At 44.2% G+C, this 25288-nt stretch overlaps 1 protein-coding gene across 1 annotated transcript in view; it reads right to left on the minus strand.

The window, feature by feature from the left end:
• Positions 1 to 25288, minus strand: part of LOC143997657 (uncharacterized) — a 230127-nt gene that overhangs the window by 170650 nt on the left and 34189 nt on the right. Inside the window, exons 8-11 of the mRNA XM_077493378.1 lie at positions 24676 to 24729; positions 13379 to 13432; positions 8919 to 9023; positions 3891 to 3935 (exon numbers count right to left, since the gene is read on the minus strand). Of these exons, the coding sequence (XP_077349504.1) occupies positions 3891 to 3935; positions 8919 to 9023; positions 13379 to 13432; positions 24676 to 24729 (258 nt within the window). The remainder of the gene's footprint in view (positions 1 to 3890; positions 3936 to 8918; positions 9024 to 13378; positions 13433 to 24675; positions 24730 to 25288) is intronic.

Consider the following 25288-nt stretch of genomic DNA (forward strand, 5'->3'; position numbering starts at 1 on the left):
GATAACCTCGTCCCAGCACTGGCTAATGGTGCAGTGTGCATAAGCCATAAACTAGAACATAGGTAAGTATTAAAAGCTTTAAAAGTATTACATAAAATGTTGAACGTAAGAAACTGAGGGATTTTAGATCACTTTAATGCCGCGTACACACGATCGAATTGTCCGGCGTACTTAGTCCGCCGAAACGCATTTCACCGGACAATCCGATCGTGTGTGGGCTTCAGCGAACTTTCTCAGCGTAAAGTCCGGCAGACTTAGAAGGTATTTTTGCAGTCCAATCTTTCCGCTGGACTTGGGTTTCAGCGGACAATACGTTCATGAGTATGCTAGTCCGGCGGACTAAGAATGACGCATGCTCAGAAGCAAGTACGAAAAGGAAGCTATTGGCTACTGGCTATTGAACTTCCTTTTTCTAGTCCCGTCGTACGTGCTGTACGTCATCGCGCTAGCAATCGCCGGACTTTCTGTGTGTCGCCAAGTCCGTTCGGTAGAAAGTCCGCCGGACTATCCGCCAGATTGTTTGCCGGACTAAGTTTGCCGGACAATTTGATCGCGTGTACACGGCCTAACTTATAACCTCACAGCTCCTGACCCTCATGCTAACCAAACCGAACCTCTGATCTTCATATCTCACTAGCTCAGTGCTCTGTCAACTCATCTGCTCAAATGCGGCCCCTGACATCACCAAGGGGCCACACATAATGTTCAATATATGTAAGGCTTGAGAGGACTGTAAGAGACTGCAGACCTAATGAGGGTCAGAGAGTGAGGACAGGATAGATTTTTGGCTGGGGAGATTCTACAGAAGACATTATGAAACTGGGAACATCTTACACGAGTCTAGTAGAGATCAATGCTATCCAATCAACGTTCCCACTACAGCCATGCTGAGGTCTTGGGTCCGCACATCAGATACGCAAGGGCCACATGCGACACTCGGGACACAGGCTGGGCACCAGGACACTAGATCAACCTATCCCCGCATGCCAAGGTTCTAGGTGTAGTCCTAGACCAGTGATGGCGAACCTTGGCACCCCAGATGTTTTGGAAATACATTTCCCATGATGCTCAACTACACTGCAAAGTGCATGAGCATCATGGGAAATGTAGTTCCAAAACATCTGGAGTGCCAAGGTTCGCCATCATTGTCCTAGACTCTTCTTTCGACCCCCACATCCAATCACTGCCCAAATCTTGCCGCCTCAACCTCCGCAACATCTCCAAAATACATCCCTTTCTAACCAATGACACCACAAAGCTAGAGGTGATTCAGTTCGCATTGTGCGCTATACAAGTATTTCATTCATTCATTCATTCATTCAAAGCTCCTAGTCTACTCGCTGGTCATCTCTCGCCTCAACTACTGCAACTCACTTCTCACTGGCTTACCTCTACATAGACTATCCCCCGTTCAGTCCATCATTAATGCTGCTGGCAGATTCATCCACCTTACAAACCGCTCAGCATCTCCTACTCCTCTCTGGCAATCCCTCCACTGGCTTCCACTCACCCAACAAATTAAATGCAAAATACTAACAATAACTTACAAAGCCCTCCACAACTTTGCTCCCAGCTACTGTACATCCCTAGCCTGGTGTCAAAATACCAACCAAATCGTTCTCTTCGTTCCTCCAAAGACCTCCTGCTCTCTAGCTTCCGCCTCACATCCTCCCATGCTCACCTCCTGACCTTCTCCCATCCTATGGAACTCACTACCCCAATCTGTCTGACTATTTCCTACTCGGTTTGCTTTTAGATGATCTCTGAAAACCCATCTCTTCAGAGAAGGCTATCCTGTCTCCACCTAACAACTGTACTTTCATTTTCTTCATCAGCTCATCCCCCACAGTTATTACCTTTTGTATAACTTGATCCTCACTGCTAGATTGTAAGCTCTAATGAGTAGATTCCTCCTGTTTTGAATTGTATTGTAACTGTACTGTCTGCCCTCAACTTGCACTGCACAAACTGTTGAATTCAGTGGCGTAACTAGAACCTTCAGGGCCCCGATGCAAGAAACCATGAAGGGCCCCCCTGAACCCCAGCCAGGGCCCTTCCCTCCGAGTCCAGGGGTGGAACTCCAGGGCGTGGTCACAGGTATGACCTTTGTGAGCCCTGTAGTTCCACCACTGGTATCAGTAGTTTTTATTTATTTATTTTTTTACATTTTTAGGTGCCCCATTGGGGGACTGTCCCTAGGCAGGATTGGGTCCCCGTCCCCAGAAAAGATGAGGTCCTTTTCTCCAGGGCAGATGAAATTACTGCCCCCAGGTGAGAAGAGGTCCCTGTCCCCAGGGGAGGTGGGGGTCCCTGTCCCCACATGAGAAGGGGTCCCTGTCCCCAGGGGGATATGGAGGGGGTATGTAATAGTGTGTGCTAGCTGCCTATGCTGCTGCCGGCCATATGTAGAGGGGGCTGCATGGGCCCCCTGCATCACAGGGCCCAGTTGCGGTCACGACTGCTGCACCCCCTATAGTTACGCCCCTGGTTGAATGTATATAAATCCTGTATAATAATATTAATTAAAGTGGTCGTAAAGGGAGTTCCAGAGTAAAGGAGAGGAGGGGATGGACGGAGGGACGGCATGACAATGTGGACATTGCACAGTCATGCATGCATGTGGACAGAAAAGTTTGTCCCCTTTAAGAAAGGGGAGACACTGGTGGGCAGCAAGAGTAGGAGAAGGGGGAAGTGATGTCATTCGAGAGCATTGGAGAAAGAGATTCCCACCCACTCTCCAGAGGTTTGGTTGCTATAAAAAGGGGCTGTCAAGACAGCCTGGCAGTGGTGGCCGTTATATATATATATATATATATATATATATATATATATATATATGTAACATGGTTGGGACCCATCTGTGGTATGGGGTTCTCAGGTACCTTCCGGTTAATGAGGGGTTAACCAGGAAGGGGTAAAAGGTAGGTCACTGCGAAGGTTGAGTACCGTCTCTGAGTCAGTGGCTTGCGACTGGAGGCCTAAAGTTTAAAAGAAGTTGGTCGCAGTGACCAAGTTGTGTGTTGTTGCCCCCCGAAGACCACAAAAACGATATAAAAAGTTGGTTAATGTTTATTTAAAATGTTATTTATTTAATTTAAGTTAATTGTTAATAAAAATTTACTCCAAAACCTTGTCACGTCATTTGTGGGGGGATTTGGAGGAGTTTAGAGAGTATGAATAACAGGTGGGGGTAAGAGACTGTAGGTTATGTCCTTCAGATGCCAAGTCAGAAGGTTTTTTTTTTACCTTAAAAAACCTTCAGTGTACAACAGCCCCCCCTAATACTTACCTGAGCCCATCTCCATCCAGAGATGTTGCAGGACAGTCTCTGTAGCCCGGGACTTTCCCTCCTCATTGGCCGAGATGGCAGCGCAGCGCCCCCTGCTGCTGTCAGTCAAAGTCGGTGAGCTAATCAGGAGAGAGAGGGGGCGGATTCTAACCATGGCTCTGTGTCTGATTGGACACACAGAACAGCGGCTCGGGTGCCTCCATAGCAAGCTGCTTGCTGTGGGGGCACTCAGCTGAAGGGAGGGGCCAGGAGTGCAGGCGAGGGACCCAAGAAGAGGAGGATCTGGATTGCTCTGTACAAAAACACTGCACAGAGCAGGTAAGTTGAACATGTTTGTTATTTTTAAAGGAAAAAAAAACTGAGACTTTAGTATCACTTTAACTCCATATTTACCTTTTTTTCTTTTGGAGGGCTGATTTATTGGTGCAAAAACACACCAACTTATGTAGACACCAAAAAGCAGCACATTCGGATGCCGAAATCTACGTATTCCAATTAAATAGTGTCTCTGTTTCAATAACGTGTTCACTTTTTTGGCTGACACACTAAAAATAAGCCTACAAGTGTTTGATAATTCACAGCGGAATATCTTATTACTTACTTTCGAACCAGATTGTCCATGGGGCCCAGGGAATCCTCGCTCACCCTACAAAAAAAAAAAAAAGTACCGGGTGTTTTAGAGAAACATATAAAAGGTTATATAAAAGGTTAAAGAAACAATTGCACACATTCATTAAAAATATAAAAAATTGTTGTAGCCGTTTGTAATGTTAAGCTTCATCGTCCATTTCAGGCTGGGTAAAGGCTGACCACGGTCTCATTCTTCGGGTGTACTGAACAGAAAAGTCAACTGTGAGAAGCAAAATGTCACCCCCCCCCAGAATAATATCTTTAATCTAAATTGATTTATTTATGCTTTTTATTTATATGTTGTTTATTTATCTAGTAGAAGACTGCTCGATAAAAAAGGCCAATGCTGAAATGTCTAGATGTCAAATATCGACAGATAGAGGCCTATTTATAAAGAGGCTTTGAAGTGAATGAACAGAGAGACTTCTTTATGTCTTTATGTGTCAGTATTGGAGACATGGACATTTCAGTGTATGATACATTTTATTTTACTTTAATTTATAAATTTTTGCTATAATAAGAACATTATATAGCTTGTAACATGACACCAGTAGGAGCTGGTTGGACATCCCATTTCCATACTATGGTTGCCCTTCACTCTTCGGAGCTATAATGCCACGTACACACGATCGGAATTCTGACGGAAGAAGCTCTGATGGTTTTCCCGATGGAATTGCGATGGAATTCCGCTCAAGCTGTCTTGCCTACACACGGTCACACCAAATTCCGATAGTTTAGAATGCAGTGATGTACAACACGCACGACGGGACTAGAAAAAGGAAGTTCAATAGCCAGTAGCCAATAACTTCTGTCTCGTACTGGATTCTGAGCATGTGTGATTTTTTGGCATGTTGGAATTGCATACACAGGATCTGAATTAGGAGTTTGCATGTTCTCCCTGTGCCTGCGTGGGTTTCCTCCAGGTACTCTGGTTTCCTCCCACAATCCAAAGACATGCAGGTAGGTTAATTGGCTTCTATACAAAATTGGCCCTAGAATATGAATGGGGACCTTGGATTGTGGGCTCCTTGAGGGTAGGGACCTGAGTGAGTGTGCAATGTACAGGGATAGGGACAATTGTAGACACTCACTCAGGTTGAACTGGATGGACTGGTGTCTTTATTCAACCTTACTAACTATGAAACTATAAATTACCGATAGAAAGTTTTCCCGTCGGGAAAATTGAGAACATGCTATCAATTTTTGGCTGGCGGGAATTCAGACAGCTAAATTCCGATGGAGCCTACACACAGTCGCATTTTCAGATCAAAAGCTCTCATCTGTCTTTTTCTGGCCGGAAATTCCGATTGTGTGTACGCGGCATTAGAGTCTCCATGCTTCTGGGAAGCCTTTACACGAGTTTTGGAGTGTGTCTGTGGGAATGTATGCCCCTTCATCATTTAAAGGAACATTCGTGAGGTCAGTTACTGATGTTGGAAAAGAAGATCTGGCTTGCAATAAGCACTCCATCTCACCCCAAGGGTGTTCAGTAGGGTTGACGACAGGGTTCTGCGCAGTTCACTTGAGTTCCTCCACACCAAACCCATCAAACCGTGCCTTTGTAGGGATGTAGTATTTTTGCTATATTCCTTTTTTTGCATGTATGTGGGTTCTCTGGCAAGCAGTGGGATGTGGTTAGCCTAGCTGTGCCTCAATAGTAGTGTTTCTCTAAACCCAAATGCCGCGTACACACGGTCAGATTTTCTGATGAGATTTGTTGGATGTGCGCTTGTTGTTGGAAAGTCCGACCGTGTGTATGCTCCATCGAACATTTGCTGTCGGACTTTCAAAAATTTAAAAAATAAATAATAATAAATACATTAACCCCTAGCTCTAATCCTTAACCTCTAAGCCCTTGTACACACGGTCGGACATTCCGACGGAAAATGTCCGATCGGACCGTGTTGTCGGATAATCCGACTGTGTGTGGGCTCCATCGGACTGTTTCCGTCGGAATATCCGACGGACCAAGTTTTCCAGCTTGGCTATAAAACTTTCCAACAACATGATCCGATCGGACCTTGTCCGATCATGTGTAGAGAATTCCGATCCGACAAAGTGCCACGCATGCTCAGATCAAATTCCTACACCAAAGCTATTGGCTACTAGCCTGAACGTAGTCCCCTCATAACGAAATAACGTCATCACGTTCTGAACGATCGGATTTTCCGACAACTTTGTCCGACCGTGTGTATGCAACAGTTTCGGACAAAATCCGTTGGACAAAATTTGTCGGACAAAATCCGACGGATTTGGTTGTCAGAACGTCCGACCGTGTGTACAAGGGCTTACAGGAAAAGCAAAAAATAATATTAAGTACATAATAAATTAAAAATATTTAAAACAGATGAAAAACTGAAAAACATAGCAACAAATGATGAAACGCTGTACAGAAATGCTAAAAAACGAGCATACAAAATCCCTGTTTACTGTACACGTGAGCTCAAAGCTCCAAAATGTTCAAAATCCAAAATCCTATGTATAAAAATTTTGACTATTCGCACATGAGAGCTCAGGCACTGGTAGCTCACAGCATGAAGTTTCAAAAGCTTCACAAGTTACTTCTGAGGCAGATTCTGAGGCAGATTTGACGCTTAAATATATATCTAAAATACTTGTAGTACACTTCCAAAACACTCATAAAAATGCTTTAATAAAAATGCCTGGAAATCGCTCTGCTCAGGTGTGAATGCAGCCTGTGTGAATGCACACATTACAATCTGACCATACAATCTCTTTCTATGCTGTCCTATCTTGGAAGTGAAGATTATGATACTGCTAAACCTCAATTGGCAAGGAGCCTGAGCTATGCATGAGTCTTGGCCAGCGCAGTCTTTGAGGGGTTGACCATCAGAGAGCTCTAGGAGAGATTATGGCCAGTCTAGAACATTAGATTCAGTGTGCTTTTGGGAGATTCTGTTCCGCGCCACCCCTTCCTCCCCATATTGCATATGTAAGAAAAAAAAAAATCTACTTTAAAACTAAATAAAGTGACTGGAGCCCACCATTCTTTTAACCCAGAAAAAAAAGCACACCTGTGTATGGCACCCCCCAACCCTCCTGGAGACAAGGTGGAACCCCCAGAGACCGGGTGGACTGACATTTCACCTCAGGGGTAAATCTCTTATGCTGCGTACACACGACCGGACTTTTCGACAGCAAAGGTCCAATGGAACGAATCTGTCAGACAATTTGTTCGTGTGTGTGCTCCCCCTGACCTTTGCTGTCCAAAAATCTGACGGACTTTAGAAATAGAACAGGTTTCAAATTATTTCGCCGGAACTCCTTTGGACCCAGTTCCTATCGAGAAATCTGCTCGTGTGTATGCTAGTCCGACGCACAAAAACTGGTGCTAGGGCAGCTATTGGCTACTGGCTATGAGCTTCCTTATTCTAGTCCGGTCATACGTCATCACGTTCAAATCTGTTGGACTTTGGTGTGATTGTGTGTGGCCAAGTCCGTTAATTCGGAAAGTCCATCGGAACTCCGCCGAAAGTCCGTTGGGAAAACCGTCAGACCTAGTCCGTCGAAAAGTCCGGTCGTGTGTACGCGGCATTAGACATGGTGGGACAGGTGAACTGATGGGTGGCAGTCACTTTTAGATAAAGATTTTTTTATTTCTCACACCAAAAACTCCAGGATGAGAGGTATAGAGCACAGTACACCTATTAACTAGTAGACGTTCAGACTCCACAAAATAGCACAAAGAACCTTTAGATCAGCGGTCTCCAGACTGTGGCCCTTTGCTTGTTTTTATCCATCCCTTGGGGCACTATTCCATCCATTGACCTCAACAGTCACTAACACCAACAGTGGAGCACTATTCCTCCCACTGACACCAGTGAAAAGGCAAGATTCCTCCCACTGATCCCAACGATTGGGGCAGAATTCCTTCCATTAACACCAATGATGGGCACTATTCCTCCACTGACACCAGGATAGGGCATTGTTTACTCCCAAAGCCAGGACATTTGCTACTCCCACTGGCCCTAGTCCAGCCTCCTTAAAGTCTAAAGGACAGTAAAGTGGTCCTTTGTTTAGAAAGTTTGGGGGCCCCTGCTTTAGATGAAGAACCCGGCAATCTGTGATAGCAGCTCCTGACTGTAAAGCACCTAAAGGACCAGCCACCAGCACATACTCTAGTAAGGTCCAAGCTCTACTCCCGAGCTTCTTCTGGCTCCTCGTGGCATGGTGAGGTCCTCCATGGCTCTTCAGGCTAGACTCCAACTCCAGGCCTCAAGCACATGTCTAGGACTCCGGTCTAATCGCGCAGCTGCTCCACATACACCCACCGCAGGACAGGGCCAATAGCTTGGACTTCCCCAGATATTTATACTGCCCCCGACATGCACCATAGGCCAGAAAACTCCTACTGGTTGGCTATGAGAAGTATGAATAGTCATAAGCCAGTTTTACTGAAGCTTTTTATACTAATACTAGAGGAACCAGTGACACCTACTGACAGAAGGGAAAAGCCAAAGCAACACTGAATTTAGGGAAAACCAATTGAACAAGTAGACATTAAATCAGCTAGGTTGTCTACCACCCAGCTGCACTAAATTTGACTAGTAGACCCTGTTTGACAAGAGGGTTACATGAAAATGAATGTTTCTGGCGCTTTATTGTAAACAAATAGACTTAGAGCAATCATAATATAGCTAGTGGTAAACTGAAGATCAACGTGCCTTCAAAATATGTCAATCTAGCTACTGATTGCACTACATGTTTATGGATCTGTCTTTGTGTACAGGAGGCAGTCATGCTGAAACAGAAAAAGGTCTTCCCTAAATTGATACAGTACCACAAGGTTGGAAGTGCACAATTGTTTAAAATGTCTTTGTATGGTGTAACATTACCAACTCCCTTCACAGGAAACACCATAAATTAATATTTGGGGGGGCGACTCACAGACTTTTGGCCCTATGGTGTATTGTAAAGTCAACATCCCACGATTGCTACACTTTTTTTTGTATGTCCAGTATAGGATACTTTAACTCACCCGTTCACCATCTTTGCCTTTTCCTGGTAATCCTGGCAAACCAGCAAGTCCAGCTTCCCCTCGAGGGCCTGGGGGTCCAACTTTTCCATCTCGGCCCGCCTCACCCTGAAAAATTTACAACAGAATTTTTCATATTAACATTCCATTCTTTGACAGCTGACCCATATTATTCCTTAGTCTCCACTGTGAGCTCACGGAGATAAAGAAATGGTAGAATCTCTTTAATCCTTGTATTTCATTCTACAAGAAATCATCTGTACTATTTTTTTCCCCTCCACTATGAAGCATGATATTAGATGTTCCATGGGTCAGAAATAACTCTTTTGCTTTTTGATTGAACTGAAGCACCTAGGCGTCTTCTCCTTCTCTTCTATCAATTCTGTTTCTCCTGAAAAAATTGAGTAGGAATGAAACATGGAAAGGGATCCGCATACAGATGATTCACTCTCTACTGTTTTTGTACCTTAAAAGGAAAATATGCCGTATTTGTATTTACAACAAAAGCATATTTTTGGCTATTCTTGCATTGGTAAAGTGTATCCAAACCCAAGGACAAAAATGTAATACAGTATATTGCAGATTAAAAATCGAATAAATGCAAAAAAAAAAACAGAAGTTGAGTCGTGTTTTTGCTGCCCCTCTTAAACGCTCCCCCCGTTGCTGCAGAGACAGTGGCTGGAGGTTGACACACACTGTACCCGTGACGCCCTGCTTCTTTGCCATGCCATATTTGTATTTACAACGAAAGCATATTTTTGGCTATTCTTGCATTGGTAAAGTGTATCTAAACCCAAGGACAAAAATGTAATACAGTATATTGCAGATTAAAAATCCAATAAATGCAAAAAAAAAAACAGAAGTTGAGTCGTGTTTTTGCTGCCCCTCTCAAACGCTCCCCCCGTTGCTGCAGAGACAGTGGCTGGAGGTTGACACACACTGTACCCGTGACGCCCTGCTTCTTTGCCATGTCAAGAATTATGCCCCCCATCATGCTCGGCAGGCGTAACCATCATTCACGTGTACTACCCTCCTATTTAGGTTGCTAGGAAAATGTAGTGTTTGGCTGCTTCTATAGTCAAGGTAGCATTGATCATTTGCTCTGGTCAGTTTAGGACTTCACATACTGAGAGTTTAATTTCTTCCAGCTGCAAAAGGAGGAGTTTCTCTGAATATTCAGCAGGGCCTAGCCAATCCCTGGGGAGGTGTGCCCAAATGGTGGCTGGGAGGCTGTTTAATAGTCTGGAGCCCTGGGGAGATTGCCTTCTTCCCTGAAAGGGAATGGATCTGTGAGCTTCAGGGAGGTACTTGCCCCTGGAGCCCCTCATAGACTGGATGCTGGACTACAAGGGATGGATCCTATGGACTTACTCTGCCACGGGATCTGTGAGTAATACCTCTACTTTTGCTAAATCTGCTTCATGGTCCCCAACCATGACTGTATAGATTGGTCCTGTCTATCTCTGCTTGTGCTAAAGCTGCTTCAAGGTCCCCAGCAGTGAACCTATAGACTGTTTCAGTCTACCTCTACTTGTGCTAAAGCTGCTTCAAGGTCCCCAGCTGTGAACCTATGGACTGTTCCAGTCTACCGCTACTTGTGCTAAAGCTGCTTCAAGGTCCCTAGCTGGGAACCTTTATACCAGGCATCACTAAATGGCGGACCGCAGTCCGGTTCCGGCCCCAGCAGCCATATTTCCTGGACCGCAGCCTCACCAAATAGTTGCCTGTGTGTCCTCTCCCCGCCGCCGACTCGCCTGCCTGCCTTGTGCTCCTATGTTCACAGCATGGCAGGTGCAGCGTGCACGGGTCTGTCCCTTCAGTATCGGATCGCTGCCCTGCCCCCTCCTCACACTGCCTGTCTTATACACAAAAGATGAGAAGCGCAGCGGCTCTGCAAAGTGTTTGGCACTTTTTAAGTTAAGAAGCTAGTGATTGGTTGCTACGCAGCGGGGAGGTCTCAGAAATCAATCACTCACCTATAATGTGAAAAGTCCCACCCATTGTCCATGGCTGCCGTGCTTTCAGGGCTCTGTGGGGAGGGGAGAGTGCTGTGCAGGACAGGAGTCTGCTATCGATCGGATGGGGGTCTGTGGTGGGGTGTCATTCTCTAATGGGGTGTCAGTATTTGATATGGGGCCAGTCTGCTATGGGGGGTCAGTCTGCTATGGGGGGTCAGTCTGTGATGGGGGGCCAGTCTGTGATGGGGGGCCAGTCTTTGATGGGGGGCCAGTCTTTGATGGGGGGCCAGTCTGTGATGGGGGGCCAGTCTGTTACGGGGGCCAGTCTGTTACGCGGGCCAGTCTGTTACGGGGGCCAGTCTGTGATGGGGGTCAGTCTGTAATGAGGTCAGTCTGTGATGGGGGGCCAGTCTGTGATGGGGGTCAGTCTGTGATATGGGGGGCCAGTCTGTGATGGGGGTAAGTCTGTGATGGGGGTCAGTCTGTAATGAGGTCAGTCTGTGACAGGGGTCAGTCTGTGACGGGGTCAGTCTGTGATATGGGGGTCAGTCTGTGATATGGGGGTCAGTCTGTGATATGGGGGTCAGTCTGTGATGGGGGGTCAGTCTGTTACGGGGGCCAGTCTGTTACGGGGGTCAGTCTGTGATGGGAGGTCAGGGGTCAGTCTGTGATGGGGGGTCAGTCTGTGATGGGGGGGTCAGTCTGTTATGGGGGGGTCAGTCTGTGATGGGGGGGTCAGTCTGTGATGGGGGGTCAGTCTGTGATGGGGGGCCAGTCTGTGATGAGGGGCCAGTCTGTGATGGGGGCCTGTCTGTAAAGGCGGGTTAGCCGATGAATGATGGGATAAGTCTGTGATGAGGTTCAGTCTTTGATGGGGGGTTTGTGAATAAGGGGCCTGTGATGTGGAGGATATCATGTGGATTCATAGCACCAATATGACACTCGGACCCCCGCTAGAAGAAAATTTTTCTGACCGGACCCCCGTGAAGTTTAATTCACTACCCCTGCTTTTTACTGTTCCAGTCTTCCTCTGCTTGTAGTAAAGCTGCTTCAAGTTCCTCAGTCGTGAGCCTAGGACTGTTCCAGGCTACCTCTACTTGTGCTAAAGCTGTTTCAAGGTCCCCAGCTGTGAACTTATAGACTGTTCCAGTCTACCGCTGCTTGTGCTAAAGCTTCTTCAAGGTCCCCAGCCGTGAGCCTACAGACTGTTCCAGTCTACCTTCACTTAAGCCACTGTTACTGAGTCTGAAGTATACTCTGCTGACTGAGCTTAACGTTTTGGGGTATCCCACACCCCTTTACCCTCTCCTGTTTTTCAGCAATAAACTACAAAAAAACAAACTCCCTAGACTGTTTTGAGGACTTAGGGAATGTGTTAACCTGTTGAATATCCATTTGTCCCATTTTGTGATGTGATGTGATGTTTTATTCTGCGTAAAGATAGCCATACACCAGTAGAATTGAATTTAACATTTTTAGTTTTTCGGGAAACATTCTCTGAATTTTTTTAATGGTTAGTGAGGTCAAACTGAACTTCGTTTTCAATCACAGTGATGTCAAAACTTGCAAGAAGGAGTATGGAAAATATTTCCTAAACAAATACAATTTTAGGTGTGAATGTGGTTTTCGTTTGGGAAAAATAGGACATATTGTAATAAAACCAGTTTAATACATCCGGAATTCAATTCGAATAGCAGGCCTTGACGAAAATGTTAAAGCCTTTGATCGATATAGTTTTCCGGATGACAGGAAAGAATGTTCTGACAAACAATTTTTCTACAAAGCTTCGAAACAAAAATCTAGCCATGGATGGCCAATGTTGGACAGGAAATGTATAAAAAGCTTCCAGCCTAGTACTGTTAGGACAACTTGCAGGCAGACTATCAAAGGGTACTTCTTGTCTGGTACAAGGCTGAGAGAGCAAAGAGGAAATAGAAAAAGAATTGGACAATCAATGACAATTTTCCACCTTAGGTGGGATGCCCAAGGGTGCCCTTTTAGGACCCAAATACAACCAAAGCAAAGTTTTATCTTGTGGGTAGCCTTGGCCTTTAAATTTTCGTTCTATCAGCACTACAGCCCAGAGAAGGAACAGACTACATCTTCAAAAAAGCTTTTATGGCTTACAAAATGGTCATCAGACTGCACTTATACCTGGGATACCAGAGTACAATCACTGAGCGTAAAATAGACAATTTCCTCTTTGTTCCTTGCTGCTGTTCTGCAGCCAAGCTCACTATAAAACGTCTGCGCTCAGCATCACTGCCCGCGTTCCCAATTCCCCCTCTGATCCAGCAAACAGATGGAGAAAATAAATAAGCTCTGTCTGATCTGATGAACTTTTCAGTTTCAGTTTTCTCTACAAATATCAGGAGATCAAGCGGACAGAGTACAGATGGAAATGTCTCTGCCCTCTCCCGTAATCTCTGCTTTACATGCAGGATGAAAGCACCAAGACGTCTTGAAAATGATTGATAATGAAAGAAAAAGCCTCTGTACGTTCACCTTTTCACCATTCTGTCCATCTTTTCCTGCTGGGCCGGGATCTCCTGGACTTCCCTGAAAAACAAAGATCGATGTGTTAGTAGAGTACCAGAACCCAAAACAAGATAAGACTTTAGATACAGATTTTGGTGACAGATCTCTGTTCACCATGATATCCTCAGGGGTCCCGGAAGTAATCTGAAGAATGTGAAAATGATGAGAGCACTAGGAAAATAATGCAAGTCCAGTAAATCTTTATTGAAATGGTAGGCTAGTAGGTGCCAACAGGTATATAAGCCTCATATAAGACATAAAATGTCCAAAGTAATTATCAACGAAAAAGTCTATAAAAGTAGGGAAGTTCATAAGTTTAAAAGACTGAAGGTGCATGCATTAGGGCAGCTTGTCAGAAGAACAGGCGCAGGCTCTCTAGAGCACAGAAAGAAAAGGAAGGGAAGGGAGGAAGCCCTACGGTGACGTCATCCCGCTAACGCCACTTTTCATGTGTGCATTCCAGCACCATCTTGGAAGGACCCGGACGGCTTCCTCCCTCCCTCCGCGGCTTCACAGCGGACCCTGGTCGCCCCCTCGGGTAGAAATCATGCTGGATGTCTCATGACTGCTTTGAATTGACGAGCCTTACCCTTACTCTTGCTTGTGAGTTGCCATTTTTAACTTATATTAAATGTGTTTAACAGTCTGCATTTAGAGGCACTTCTACTTTACTGTTTCCTTGTGCAGTAAATCATTATTACACATGGCAGAAGATCACAAGAAAAACCAAAGCCCTTTTGGGGCTCACCAAAACCCCTTCATCAGGCCTTATTTGGGAAGCTGAGCTGAAATAATTACCCGATGTCTAGAATTATGTATCAGCAGATTCACATTAACCTGTTAGACCAGTATTCAGAATGGATCTGCTGTTCATATATCATGCAATTATTCCGGCTCAACTTACATTATCCCTGATGAAGGAGGACCAGTGAGCCCCTGAAATACGGATTTTCCTGTGAACTTCTGCCGTGTGCAATAACTATTTACTAGACTTACATGATATCCTCGGCGCTCCAATTTTTCTCTGCAAAACAAATATTGTAAATTACTGTATATACAGCAGCCTTTCTCAAACTTTTTAACATGTAGGAACCCTTGAAATAATTTTCCAGGCTCAGGGAACCCCTGCTTATATTTACCATATCAAACGTTCACAGTAAATTAGTGAGACCACTGGGAAGTTTCCTCTTCCATACAGATCATCAGCTAAAACGATCATTGTTCATAGTGGTTACTCTTTAGAAAGGCAGACGTTGTTCACTGCTCAGAAGAAGAACCCCTATAGTAACCTCTGGAGGAACCCTGGTTGAGAAAGGTTAATATACAATATAATGGAAATCTTCCTGCAAGGTTTTGGAAAGGGCAGACATGATGACTGGTTAGGGGGTCAAGTAAAAGATAGAGGGAATTGTGGATTGCTTGACTGACATTTTTTTTTTTAGCTGTAACTAGGCATGTGCACACTGTAATATTTTGTTTCGTAATTTAGTTTTTCGTCCGAAAAATACATTTATTTAGTTACTCCCAAAATTTGTTTTTATTTATTTAGCTTCGTTAAAAAATGCATTCGTCCAAAAATCCGAAATAATTAAGGTCGAATCTGTCATTGAAGGCTTATGGTGTCTGTCGAATGTTCTAAGGAGATTCGACGGAGCAGCTAAACTGAATGGTCAAATGTTCCGCCTACAAGCTTTGGTAGAATTTTAATGTTGCATGACACTAGTAATAATTACATTTATTATTATTATTACTAGTCAACCAACATTAGAATTCTTCTATAGCCTATGGGCGTATCATTTGACCATAAATGTCCGCTCGCGGCGACTGTTTTGTCGAATCTTCATGTTGAATCTTTTCTCTTTATGTCGAATAATCTTGGACTAATAGAGTTAGGTTAGGCACATTCAACCTTTTTTGCTATTGTCTCCATAATGTCGAATCTTTTCTCTCTATGTAGAATAATCTTGAACTAATAGAGCTAAGGTTAGGCACATTCGACATTTGTCAGCGCCATCTCCTATCTCCTATCAAACTGTTGTCACAACAAAAATGAAAATAAAGCATTTGTTTATGTCAGATCTTTCGGTTTTCGGATTCTACACGTTCGTTATCATTTGTTAAAACGATAATGAAAATTCGGACGAAAATGCATTCGGATGAAAACGAATGCATATCCTGCTCGTCAGTCCTGCCTACTTAAGCTGTTCAGTCCAGGTGATCTCTGCCTTCGCCTTGGTCACATCTCTGGAGACGCTCTCCTGTGTTCCTGTTAAAGACTTGCTTGGCTGACATTCCTTCTGGCTCCAGATCCTGCTTGCTGTTCTACTACGCTGTTTTCTGGCTCCCTGACGTTTTGACTTGTCTGACTATCCATTCCGGTTCCTGAACTCTGCCTATGTTTTGACTACGTTTACCCTGTTTACCTTTTTTTTATTATTATTAAACAAGTGTGATTTAACTGTACTCCTGTTTCAGTCTAATTCATGGTTTCTGACACCTCCTCATTTGTCCCTTATTTTGGTCTGATCTATATAGTCATATCTAAAATGTACATATCTTTCAAAAAGTGTCTTCCTGTGCTAAACCTTTAATCTAATTTCTAAATTTCTGCATTTGTACATTTCAAAAGCCAATATAAACGTATAATAGTGCTGAACAAAAAGCACTTGTGGGTTTAACCATTCTGCTTTTTTTTCTTTTTTTTTTTTTTTTTTTTTTTATAATTTTCCTTTAGGGGGTGTGGCAGGGTGTGTGTCCTATGCCTACATAGTTTTGCTAATAGGTGTTCCTCATCCTCCAACTGTAAATCTGGATACACACTATACAATTTTCTTTAGATTTTCTTGCTTTTAGATTTACCAAAACCACATAAAAGGAGGTCAAACCTAAACAATTTCAATTTTGTATGCAATCAGGCACATTTTGTATGCAATCAGACAGGCCCTTGCACTACATAGTTGAAGGTAAATCTAAAGGAAATCGAAAAAAAAATTTGTAGTGTGTATCCAGCCTTACTCTCACATCAAATCAGTATTGAAGTTACAACTGTTCTGCTCACTGTTCTCCTAGCTGGAAAGGAAGCTGCACCTGAGGGCTAGGGATGGGCGATTGGTTCGTGCTGAGCATAAGTTCAGTCCAAAAATTGCCCATTCAGGTGTTCACCGAACACACAAATTTTCTGTGCGCTCGCCGGTATGCACGCAGTATGCAAAAGTACCAGCTCACAGCCAATTGGTTGTTAAGGAGCGGGGCCGGGAACCAGCCTCCACGTCCCAAACAACAAATGAGTCATCAGCTGTCAGCGGGCTTCCCCACTGACAGCTGATTGTAAAAAAATAATTGCCTGCAAAAACAAAATTCTGGAAAAAAACAGCATGAGGTCCCCACCAATTCCTACCAGCCCCTTTGGGTCTGGTATAGATTTTAAGGGGAACCCCACGTCAAATAAAAAAAATGGCATGGGGTCCCCCAAAATCCATACCAGACCTTTACCCAAGCAGGCAGCCTGGCCAAGAAAGGGGGGAGGTGAGCCAGTGTTCCCCACCGAACCATACCAGGCCACATGCCCTCAACCTGGGGGAGTGTTCCCCCCACCCCAAAGCACATTGTCCCCATGTTAATGGGGACAAGGGCCCCTTCCTGACAACCCTAAGCTGTGGTTGTGGGCCCCAAGACCTCGCCCCCACATGTGAATGAGTATGGGGTATGGGTATGGCCCTGCCCCCCTGTGACACCACCGACTGGTGCACGCTGCGTCGGTGACATCACACCCTTACCTATTTAAGAACTGTCAGATGGAGAAGCAGGCATTCAGGGGCAAGCTTTTCTCATGGGCAGAGCGTTTTGTTTTTTTCCGGGTGCAGAGGAGCGGCAGCCTTAGTGATTGATGACATTGTTTTTTTATTTTTTTTAATAATGGAATTGTCAAAAATTTGCAAATGTCTATTTATTTTTGACACTTTTTTGGTGAATGAGTAGGGGTACCCCTACTCCTTCACATGGGGGGGGCGAGGCCTGGGGTCCCTCTTGTTAAAGGGGGCTTCCAGATTCCAATAAGCCCCTTGCCTGCACACCCCGACTCTCACAGCCCAGGGTTGTGGGGAAGAAGACATTGTCCCCATCAACATGGGAGCAAGGAGCTTTGGGGTGGGGAGGCAGAGCTCCCCTGCCCCAAAGCACCCCCCCATGTTGAGGGCATGTGGCCTGGTATGGTTTACTTGCCCCCCTTTCCTGGCCTGTCAGGCTGCATGCTCGGATAAGGTTCTGGTATGGATTTTGGAGGGACCCCACAATGTTTTTTTTTTCCATTTTGGAATGTGTTTTCTCTCAAATCCATACCAGACCCAAAGGGCCCGGTTTAATTGGGGGGGGCCCCCCACGCCATTTTTTCTTTTCATTTTTTTTGTATTGCCAGCAATGGCCTGCAGCTAGGAAAATCGATTTAAATGTCTTTTTTTTTCTTTAGAAATGTCAGTTTTTTTGCAGCAGGTTCTATACATGGTACAGATGCGCCACTTTAGGGGCAGACTAAGGGGACCACCCCAGGCACTATATTTAAAGGAACTTTTCATTTTTATTGTTTCACTTTAAGCATCATTAATGTCACTGCTGCTTTAAAAACTATAGTTTTTAAAATTTTAGTTTGCATTGATGTCCCCCGGGGCAGTAACCGGGTCCCCATGCCCTTTTTACAGCCAATAATTTGCATATGAGCCTTCAAAATGGGGACTTTCGATTTTTAATGTTCGGGTCCTATAGACTTTAATAGAGTTTGTGGCTCAAAGTGGAACTTATTCCCTGTTTGCAAATTTTGGTATACAGAGGCAAAGCAAGTCACACCCGGAGTAAAGATCAGTCTATATAGGGAGCCTATATTTGCCCTCTTCTTGAATGTTTGGGTACAGCTTTCACATTTCATGTTCTTTTTACCTCTGCATATAGAAAGGCTTCTTTACAGTAAGAACCATGACATTGTGGAGAATTCATCCACAGGAGCTGCTTTTAATCAACTTAGTAGATGGTAGCCCTTTTCTTTATGGCACACTCTCAATTTCCTCAAAACATTCCAATCTAAATATTCATTTTCTACAACATTAATTTCCAACTACCCACCCCCACCCCTGATGCTTCCCAGGGTGACCTCAATTCCCATTCCATACACCTAACATATGGATGCATGACTGCGGGATATGAATTCTTATATATGTTGCATGAAAGATCCATTTGAAATATGTAAATATTTCATGTGTTTTCCAGCAATCATTTTATATTTCTGCACATATGCTTGGAGATTCCCATCACTTCTTATGTGTGCCAACGCGTTCCACGGAGAAGATCTCATATAATAAACACTCATGGATAAACATCCATGACGAGGGCCTGGTCCTCAAGAACTAACATTCTTAAGGAGGAAGTGAGATATTTGAAAATAGGTAAATATTCTTATTACCAGCTCTGAGCCACATCTCGCTATGTGAAGATACCTGCAGTGCAGTAATGATCAATGCTCATCATTATGGGAAACAGAAGAACCCAAACAAGAAGCAACCTGCTGGGATGTGTTCTCCAATAAATTCCCACCCGTCTCTCTCATCTTCTCCAAATTTGTAACATGACTCACAACAATGGCCAGAACATCCTCACTAATTTAGAAATTATTCTCTTCGGCAAGCCTTCCTTACAGTAGGAGAAACATACATGACACATAGCTTTAACCACAGAGTAACTGCTCTTCCAGATTTCAGACACAGTAACACTAGACCCAATAAAGGGGGATTTATACATAACACCCATAATATGTTGGCTATTAGGCTTGTGCAATTAGTTTCATAACGAATCGAAATTTGGCTGAATTTTGCATCTTTCAGAAATTCGGATGCATCCGTATGTACGAATAAAAAAATAACGAATTACAACGAATACGAAAGTAATATAACAAATGAATTTGAATGAATTCGACATGATTCGGTAATTCTTTAAAGATCTAATGAAACAAAAGGTCAGCTCAAAGTAAATCTTATAGTTCAATCAGCAAATTAATTTTGTGCCGGAGGATGGATTACTGGCAAAGTGCATTCCTGAGAAGTGAGTTAGAAGGGTGTTGTATTGTATTTGAGCCGAGGAGAAGAGACGTTGTCATTGTGTGTGTTAAAAGATTCAATAAACAAACGACTTTCCAAACTACAAATCATTATCACGAATGTCTATACATACATAAATAGCAAATTTCAATGAATACGAACGAATGAATTCAACACTCTACGAATAATAACGAATTATCCGAAAACTTATTAACGTAACATAACGAATATAACAGAACGAAATTATGTATTTTACGAATGACAACGAACCGAAACTTAGCGAAATTTTCCGTTGTGCACAAGTCTATTGGCTATCAACTGTTTATAAGACATTTTTGTTGGTGACATTTAAAAAATCTGGGCCAAATCCTACAGCTTGGAGCAGGGGTATGAATGTTACTACTAAATGTGTATTAAAGGGATTGTAAAGTAAATTTTTTTTTTCTTAAAATAACAAACATGTTATACTTACCTCCACTGTGCAGCTCGTTTTGCACAGAGTGGCCCCGAACCTGCTCTTCTGGGGTCCCTTGGCGGCTGTCTCTGCTTCTTCCCGCAGTTACTTCTCACGTTCATGCGAGCTCCCTCGCATGGTGAGAAGCACCTGCGGGCGCGCTCCCGTGATACAGCCGGCGGCTATAGCCGCTGGCTGTATCACACGGCCCCGGCCCCCGGCGCGTTGCGTCATTGGATGTGATTGACAGCAGCGCGAGCCAATGTCTGTGCTGCCTTTAATCCATCCACTCCAGCCAATCAGCGGCCAGGCTGAGCGGTGAAGAGGACGGCGGGGGCGAGCACAGGACTTTCGAGGGGTGAGGTAAGTAAAACGGGGGGGGGGGGCTGGGGGCGCCGGCACTGTGAGATGTTTTTTCACCTTAATGCATAGAATGCATTAAGGTGAAAAAACTTTTACCTTTACAACCCCTTTAATTACCCCTTTAATTACCTTTACAACCCCTTTAATTATCCTTATTATATCACCTTCAAGAGAACCTGAAAGCTGTACTGTTGTGGAAATTTTATGAAGATGTATTTAATATGTATTGTCATAGTGTCTCCCAGTGTTAGTTCTCCCACAACCCGCTCTAAAGAGCTGACTGGGGCAGACTGACGCTGGTTGAGATCCGTTTGGTAGTGAAAAGCTCCTTGGGGATGTAGAGAAGTGTGGGGATATGTCCACCAGTGAAGGGTCCCCGTGTGATGCACAGAACGATCGTCTGGGGGGGATGTGTTCGCTCTGCAAAGACATTATCGGTTTAGCGGATGTATGCTCGTGTCACCCCTGTGTGCCTGATCAACACATTTGGGGGGGGGGGGGGGGGCATGGCGTGCACCTGCAGATAATCTCCCATCCACACTGTGCAGTAGTATTTATAATTTGGGTCTGCGTTGTTCTCTGAACAATGCAGAATAAGGATTCACGCCAACGGTAAAAACGGGAGTCTTCGGGTGCGTTATAGTCGGACAGCGTCCCTGATTTAGATCAGCCATGTGGCTTCCATTGTCTAGCTGAGGATGATAGCTTACAGGGACAGGGGGCGGGAAATCATACACGCTGCCCATGCCCAGACACGCCCATAAGACTCCCCTAGTCGTTGTTCATTGGTTGTTGAATAACCCCTCCTGTTTGAAGGAATGCCTGTGCTTGATTGGTCAATTGTGAATCCATGAGGCTCTATTTGTTATCAGAATAAAGATTGCTCCCGGGGTTCAGGTCAGTTGGTCGAGTTGATGGAGCTAAGAAGGTGACAATGTCTGTTTACTTGGGGAAATGCGGGAGACACGGGTTGTTTAAAGATGCATTATAACAAAAGCCTGAACGGGAGCTTAATAGCACAAGAATATAATGGTTTTTCCACGACAGTACCCCAATAAAAGCCAGGTAGAGGTCAAACAAAGGGATAATCATCAGTATTGCCTGTGATCTCCCTGCAGCTGACCTTTTCCCCATTATTAACTTTCCATGCCTTATTCTGCATTGTGTCTTTTTGCGGGTGGAGGTAGAGGCACGGCTTAGCTTCCTCATATCAGAGCCACCAGCAAGTGGAACAGTGTACAGCATAGTAGAGATCAGTGGCGGCCGGTGTTTTTTTTTGGGGGGGGGCGGCAAACAACCCCCCTCTCGTTGGTCAGTGGCATCTCAGCACATCCCCCCCACACTTACTCACTTACCTCAGCAGGCCCCAGTGGGTAGGTTGCGGGCTCCGGTCGGTATCGGCAGGCTTTGGCGAGTTGCAGGCTCCCTGTGTCTTCTGTGCGGCTCCTCCCTTCTTTTCCTAGACATCCAATAGGATCACCTGTCCTTTCAGCCAATTGGGTGATGGGTATCAGACCCGCTTCTTGATTGACTGAGAGGAGAGTCAGTATTGCAACAGCAAATATTCATTCGCTGTTGCAACACCCCTGGTTGGGCTCGGGACAAAATGCTCTGTGCCCCGTGCCCACCCTAGTTAAAGCCTATTAGAGGCTTTGGCTCTAATCAGTGCTTCAAAAAAACACACTCCTGCCCACCACCGCAAATAGGAATTCATGCACCCAGCGTCCTGAAAGGGGCCAAGCATATGGATAGGGAGGGTGGCAGCATGGGTAGAGGGGCAGCGCCCATGCACCCACAATGGACGCAGCAGTGCCATTGAAAAATTTAACACTGCAGATATATAACTATGAGGCTGTGGGAACAAGAGTGCCTAGGCACCCTCACATGATAGGAAGGGCAATGTAATTGTAGCGGCCTAAACTGCAGTTTGATTTGGGTACAATTATCTAAATTGGGCCTTGGCATCAGTCTGACTGGACTGTGAAATGTTCAGCCTGGCTACAGGGGGCACGGTCTCTTCTGGCAGGCATGGAACTATGGTCTGGTCAGGTGCTTAAGTTACTCTCTCTTGGAGCCTGCCCAGTGGGGGTGGCGTTCTCGCTGTGCTTTCTGGGAGAGGGTATTTAAGATGCGGACGTCAGGTGGTTCGGGATCCAGTCCAGAATGATGTGCTGACTTCATGGTCCTGGTCCTCCTGACCAGCCCCCAGGAAGGCTATGGCCCGGGGTGCGGATCCACCCGAATTGAATGTCTCGGGGCTGGCTAGCACGAGGCAAGGAAACTGAAGGAAGGATTCTGAGGTGGTTGGGTGCCGTCTCCAGTTCGGGAGAGACCCAGTGTACTTCAAATATTCCAGGGGAGGACTCGACATATTGGTTGGTTTTCTTAGCAAGAGCCTAGAAGGGCTGAAGTAACCGAGAGAATCTAGTCTTGTGGAAATTGGCAAGCAGGCTGAGAGATCCAGGTGTCCCACAAGTGTTCTCAAGCTTAGTTTTCCTACGGGTTCTACAACAACGTCTGTGGCAGAGACATTATCTTGTACGTTTCTACAACAAAGTCTGTGGCAGAGACTTGTTTCTGAGTAAGCACCATGTTGGCTGCTAGGCCTTGTGAGAGAGGGACTGTCCAACCTGAGTGATCATCCAGCTGCAAATGGCTATTCTCTGGATGCAAAGTAAGCAAGTTCTTCAACGTTTTATTTGACTTTGATACTGAGAGAACCTGAACTTTCCTTTCCAACCCTCTGATCCCAAGTTGAAAGACTGTTCAATTGTCTGAGTTTTTCAAATAAAATCCAATCAAGTGGATCTGTTGTCGGTCTCAAGTTACTGGTCCATCTACCACGGGACATCCCCTAGACGTGCAACTAGGAGAACGGAAGGTAACTGTAAGCCCAAAAATAACCAGCAGCTCCTTCAGGGGTTAGTGCTACATAATTTTTCAAGAACAATTTGAAAAAAAAGTACACCTTGCATGGTACTGTTTAGGGCTAACGACCAGTATTATCTGTGGTGTTCCTGCAGCTGATATTTTTCTAATTACTGACTTACCAAACCTTGTTGTACCGTATCACTTTTTGGAGGCAGCCATCTTGATTGAACGCTTTGCTTCCTAATTTTGTCTGGTTTGTTTCTGCTTGTGGAGCAGATGGAGATCTTCATTGAGCAATTTTGGATATATAATAGTTAGTGTTTGATTTTTTAATGTCATCTTAATTTTGCTTATTTCTGTAGCTATCTTGATAATATTTCAAGCTCATCTCAGTCCCGAAGAAGAGGGCAATAAGTGAAACGTGTCGACTGATGCTTGAGCGTTGGATTTCATTGTGTCATGAGATTTTTATCCAAATGCGATTTTATGGATTAACTGTTTTTAATCATCTATTTATAATAAAGTATTGCTACTTTTTATATGCAAGTGTTAACAACTCCCAAATATTCCTGGGGTTATCAATCAAACTCCCTTTTCTTTGTATGCCATTTAGTTGGGAACACCGATTAGCCCAGTAATGATACCACTAAACCGTGCATTACATTTTGTGAGGCTGGTAGCTGGTCCTCATCCTCCAAATATACAGCTATGAGGTTGTAGGCACAGGAGTGCCTAGGCACACTTACAAAGCCGGAAGTGTACGGCAATGTTTCAGGGGCACCGTCCCCCTAATCCATGCGCCCATACTCTAATCTACTGCACATGCCTGGGCGCCGGGCTCATGGATTCCAATGTTTTTTGTTTTTTTTTAAGCATATGATTAGAGCCTGGGGCTCTAATTGGCTTAAAAAAAGGGTGGGCTTGGGGCGCAGAGCACTGCGTCCTGAGCCCATCCAGTTGTGTGACAACAGCAAATGAAAATTCTCTCCTCCCGAGCCAATCATGAAACAGCTCCTGAGATCCGATTGGCCAGGGAGTCTCACTCACTCCCAATCATGTCTCAGGACACACTGGCCAATTTTGTCTCAGGACACACTCAGGTCCATTTTAGAAAAAGACTACAGTACATTGTAATTAGCATCATCTTTGTGACCCGTGGCTGTTGATGCAACCCCTATGCTAGGACCTCTTAAAGAAGGCAGTTCATTCACTTCATTGTCATATTACTTACCTCTTCTTTCACAAATTACTGTCCAAATTAATAATATTCTTTGTCCCCAAGGAAGACTAAAAAAATGGCAAATTGGGAAAACCCAATCACTAACAATGACCTAATTACACCCCACATTCCCCCTAGTATATTCTCTTCTGATCGCTTTTTGAGTGAGTCCTTTCTGAAGCTGTCTTATGTTCATTATCATGACATGTTAGCCCCATATTACCCCACATTACATCGTATCCTTCCACCTGGCTCAAAATAAACAATACAGACTTACCACATTTCCTGGTAACCCTCGGATTCCAGGTTGTCCAATGGGGCCACCTGGACCCTGTTAAAAGATTTAAAAAAATCATATTGGTAGGCGGACTCCAATAAAATACCAGATTTAATATTCCTTTTAACACACTTAGTTCGTTCATTTAAAAATCAGATAATTCGAAAGCATATCTAACGAACTAATAATACCTAACTATTCAATTATAGGTATTGGATTTTCCTTTAACATTTGGCTGTTAGTAAACCTAACGAATACAAAATTATCCGAAGTTACGAATTATCTGAAATAACGAATGCCGCATCTAAACAGATGGAACGGAACGAATAAATAATAACAATAGAATGTTTTTATTATGATTATTGTTATTTATTATTATTATTGTTTATTTTTATTAATTCATTATGTTCCATTCATTTAGATACGGCATTCGTTATTTTGGATAATTCATAACTTCGGATAAATTTGTATTCGTAACGTTCACTAACAGCCAAATTTTAAAGGAAATTCCAATACCTATAATTTAATAGTTAGGTATTATTAGTTAGTTAGTTAGTTTGCTTAAAAATCTGAAAATTCAAAAGCATAACTAACGAACGAACTAACTAATAAT

This window comes from Lithobates pipiens, unplaced genomic scaffold (assembly GCF_037356315.1).
Source record: "Lithobates pipiens isolate NorthernLeopardFrog02 unplaced genomic scaffold, aLitPip1_a1.2 Scaffold_19, whole genome shotgun sequence".
In the NCBI taxonomy this organism is placed as follows: domain Eukaryota; kingdom Metazoa; phylum Chordata; class Amphibia; order Anura; family Ranidae; genus Lithobates; species Lithobates pipiens.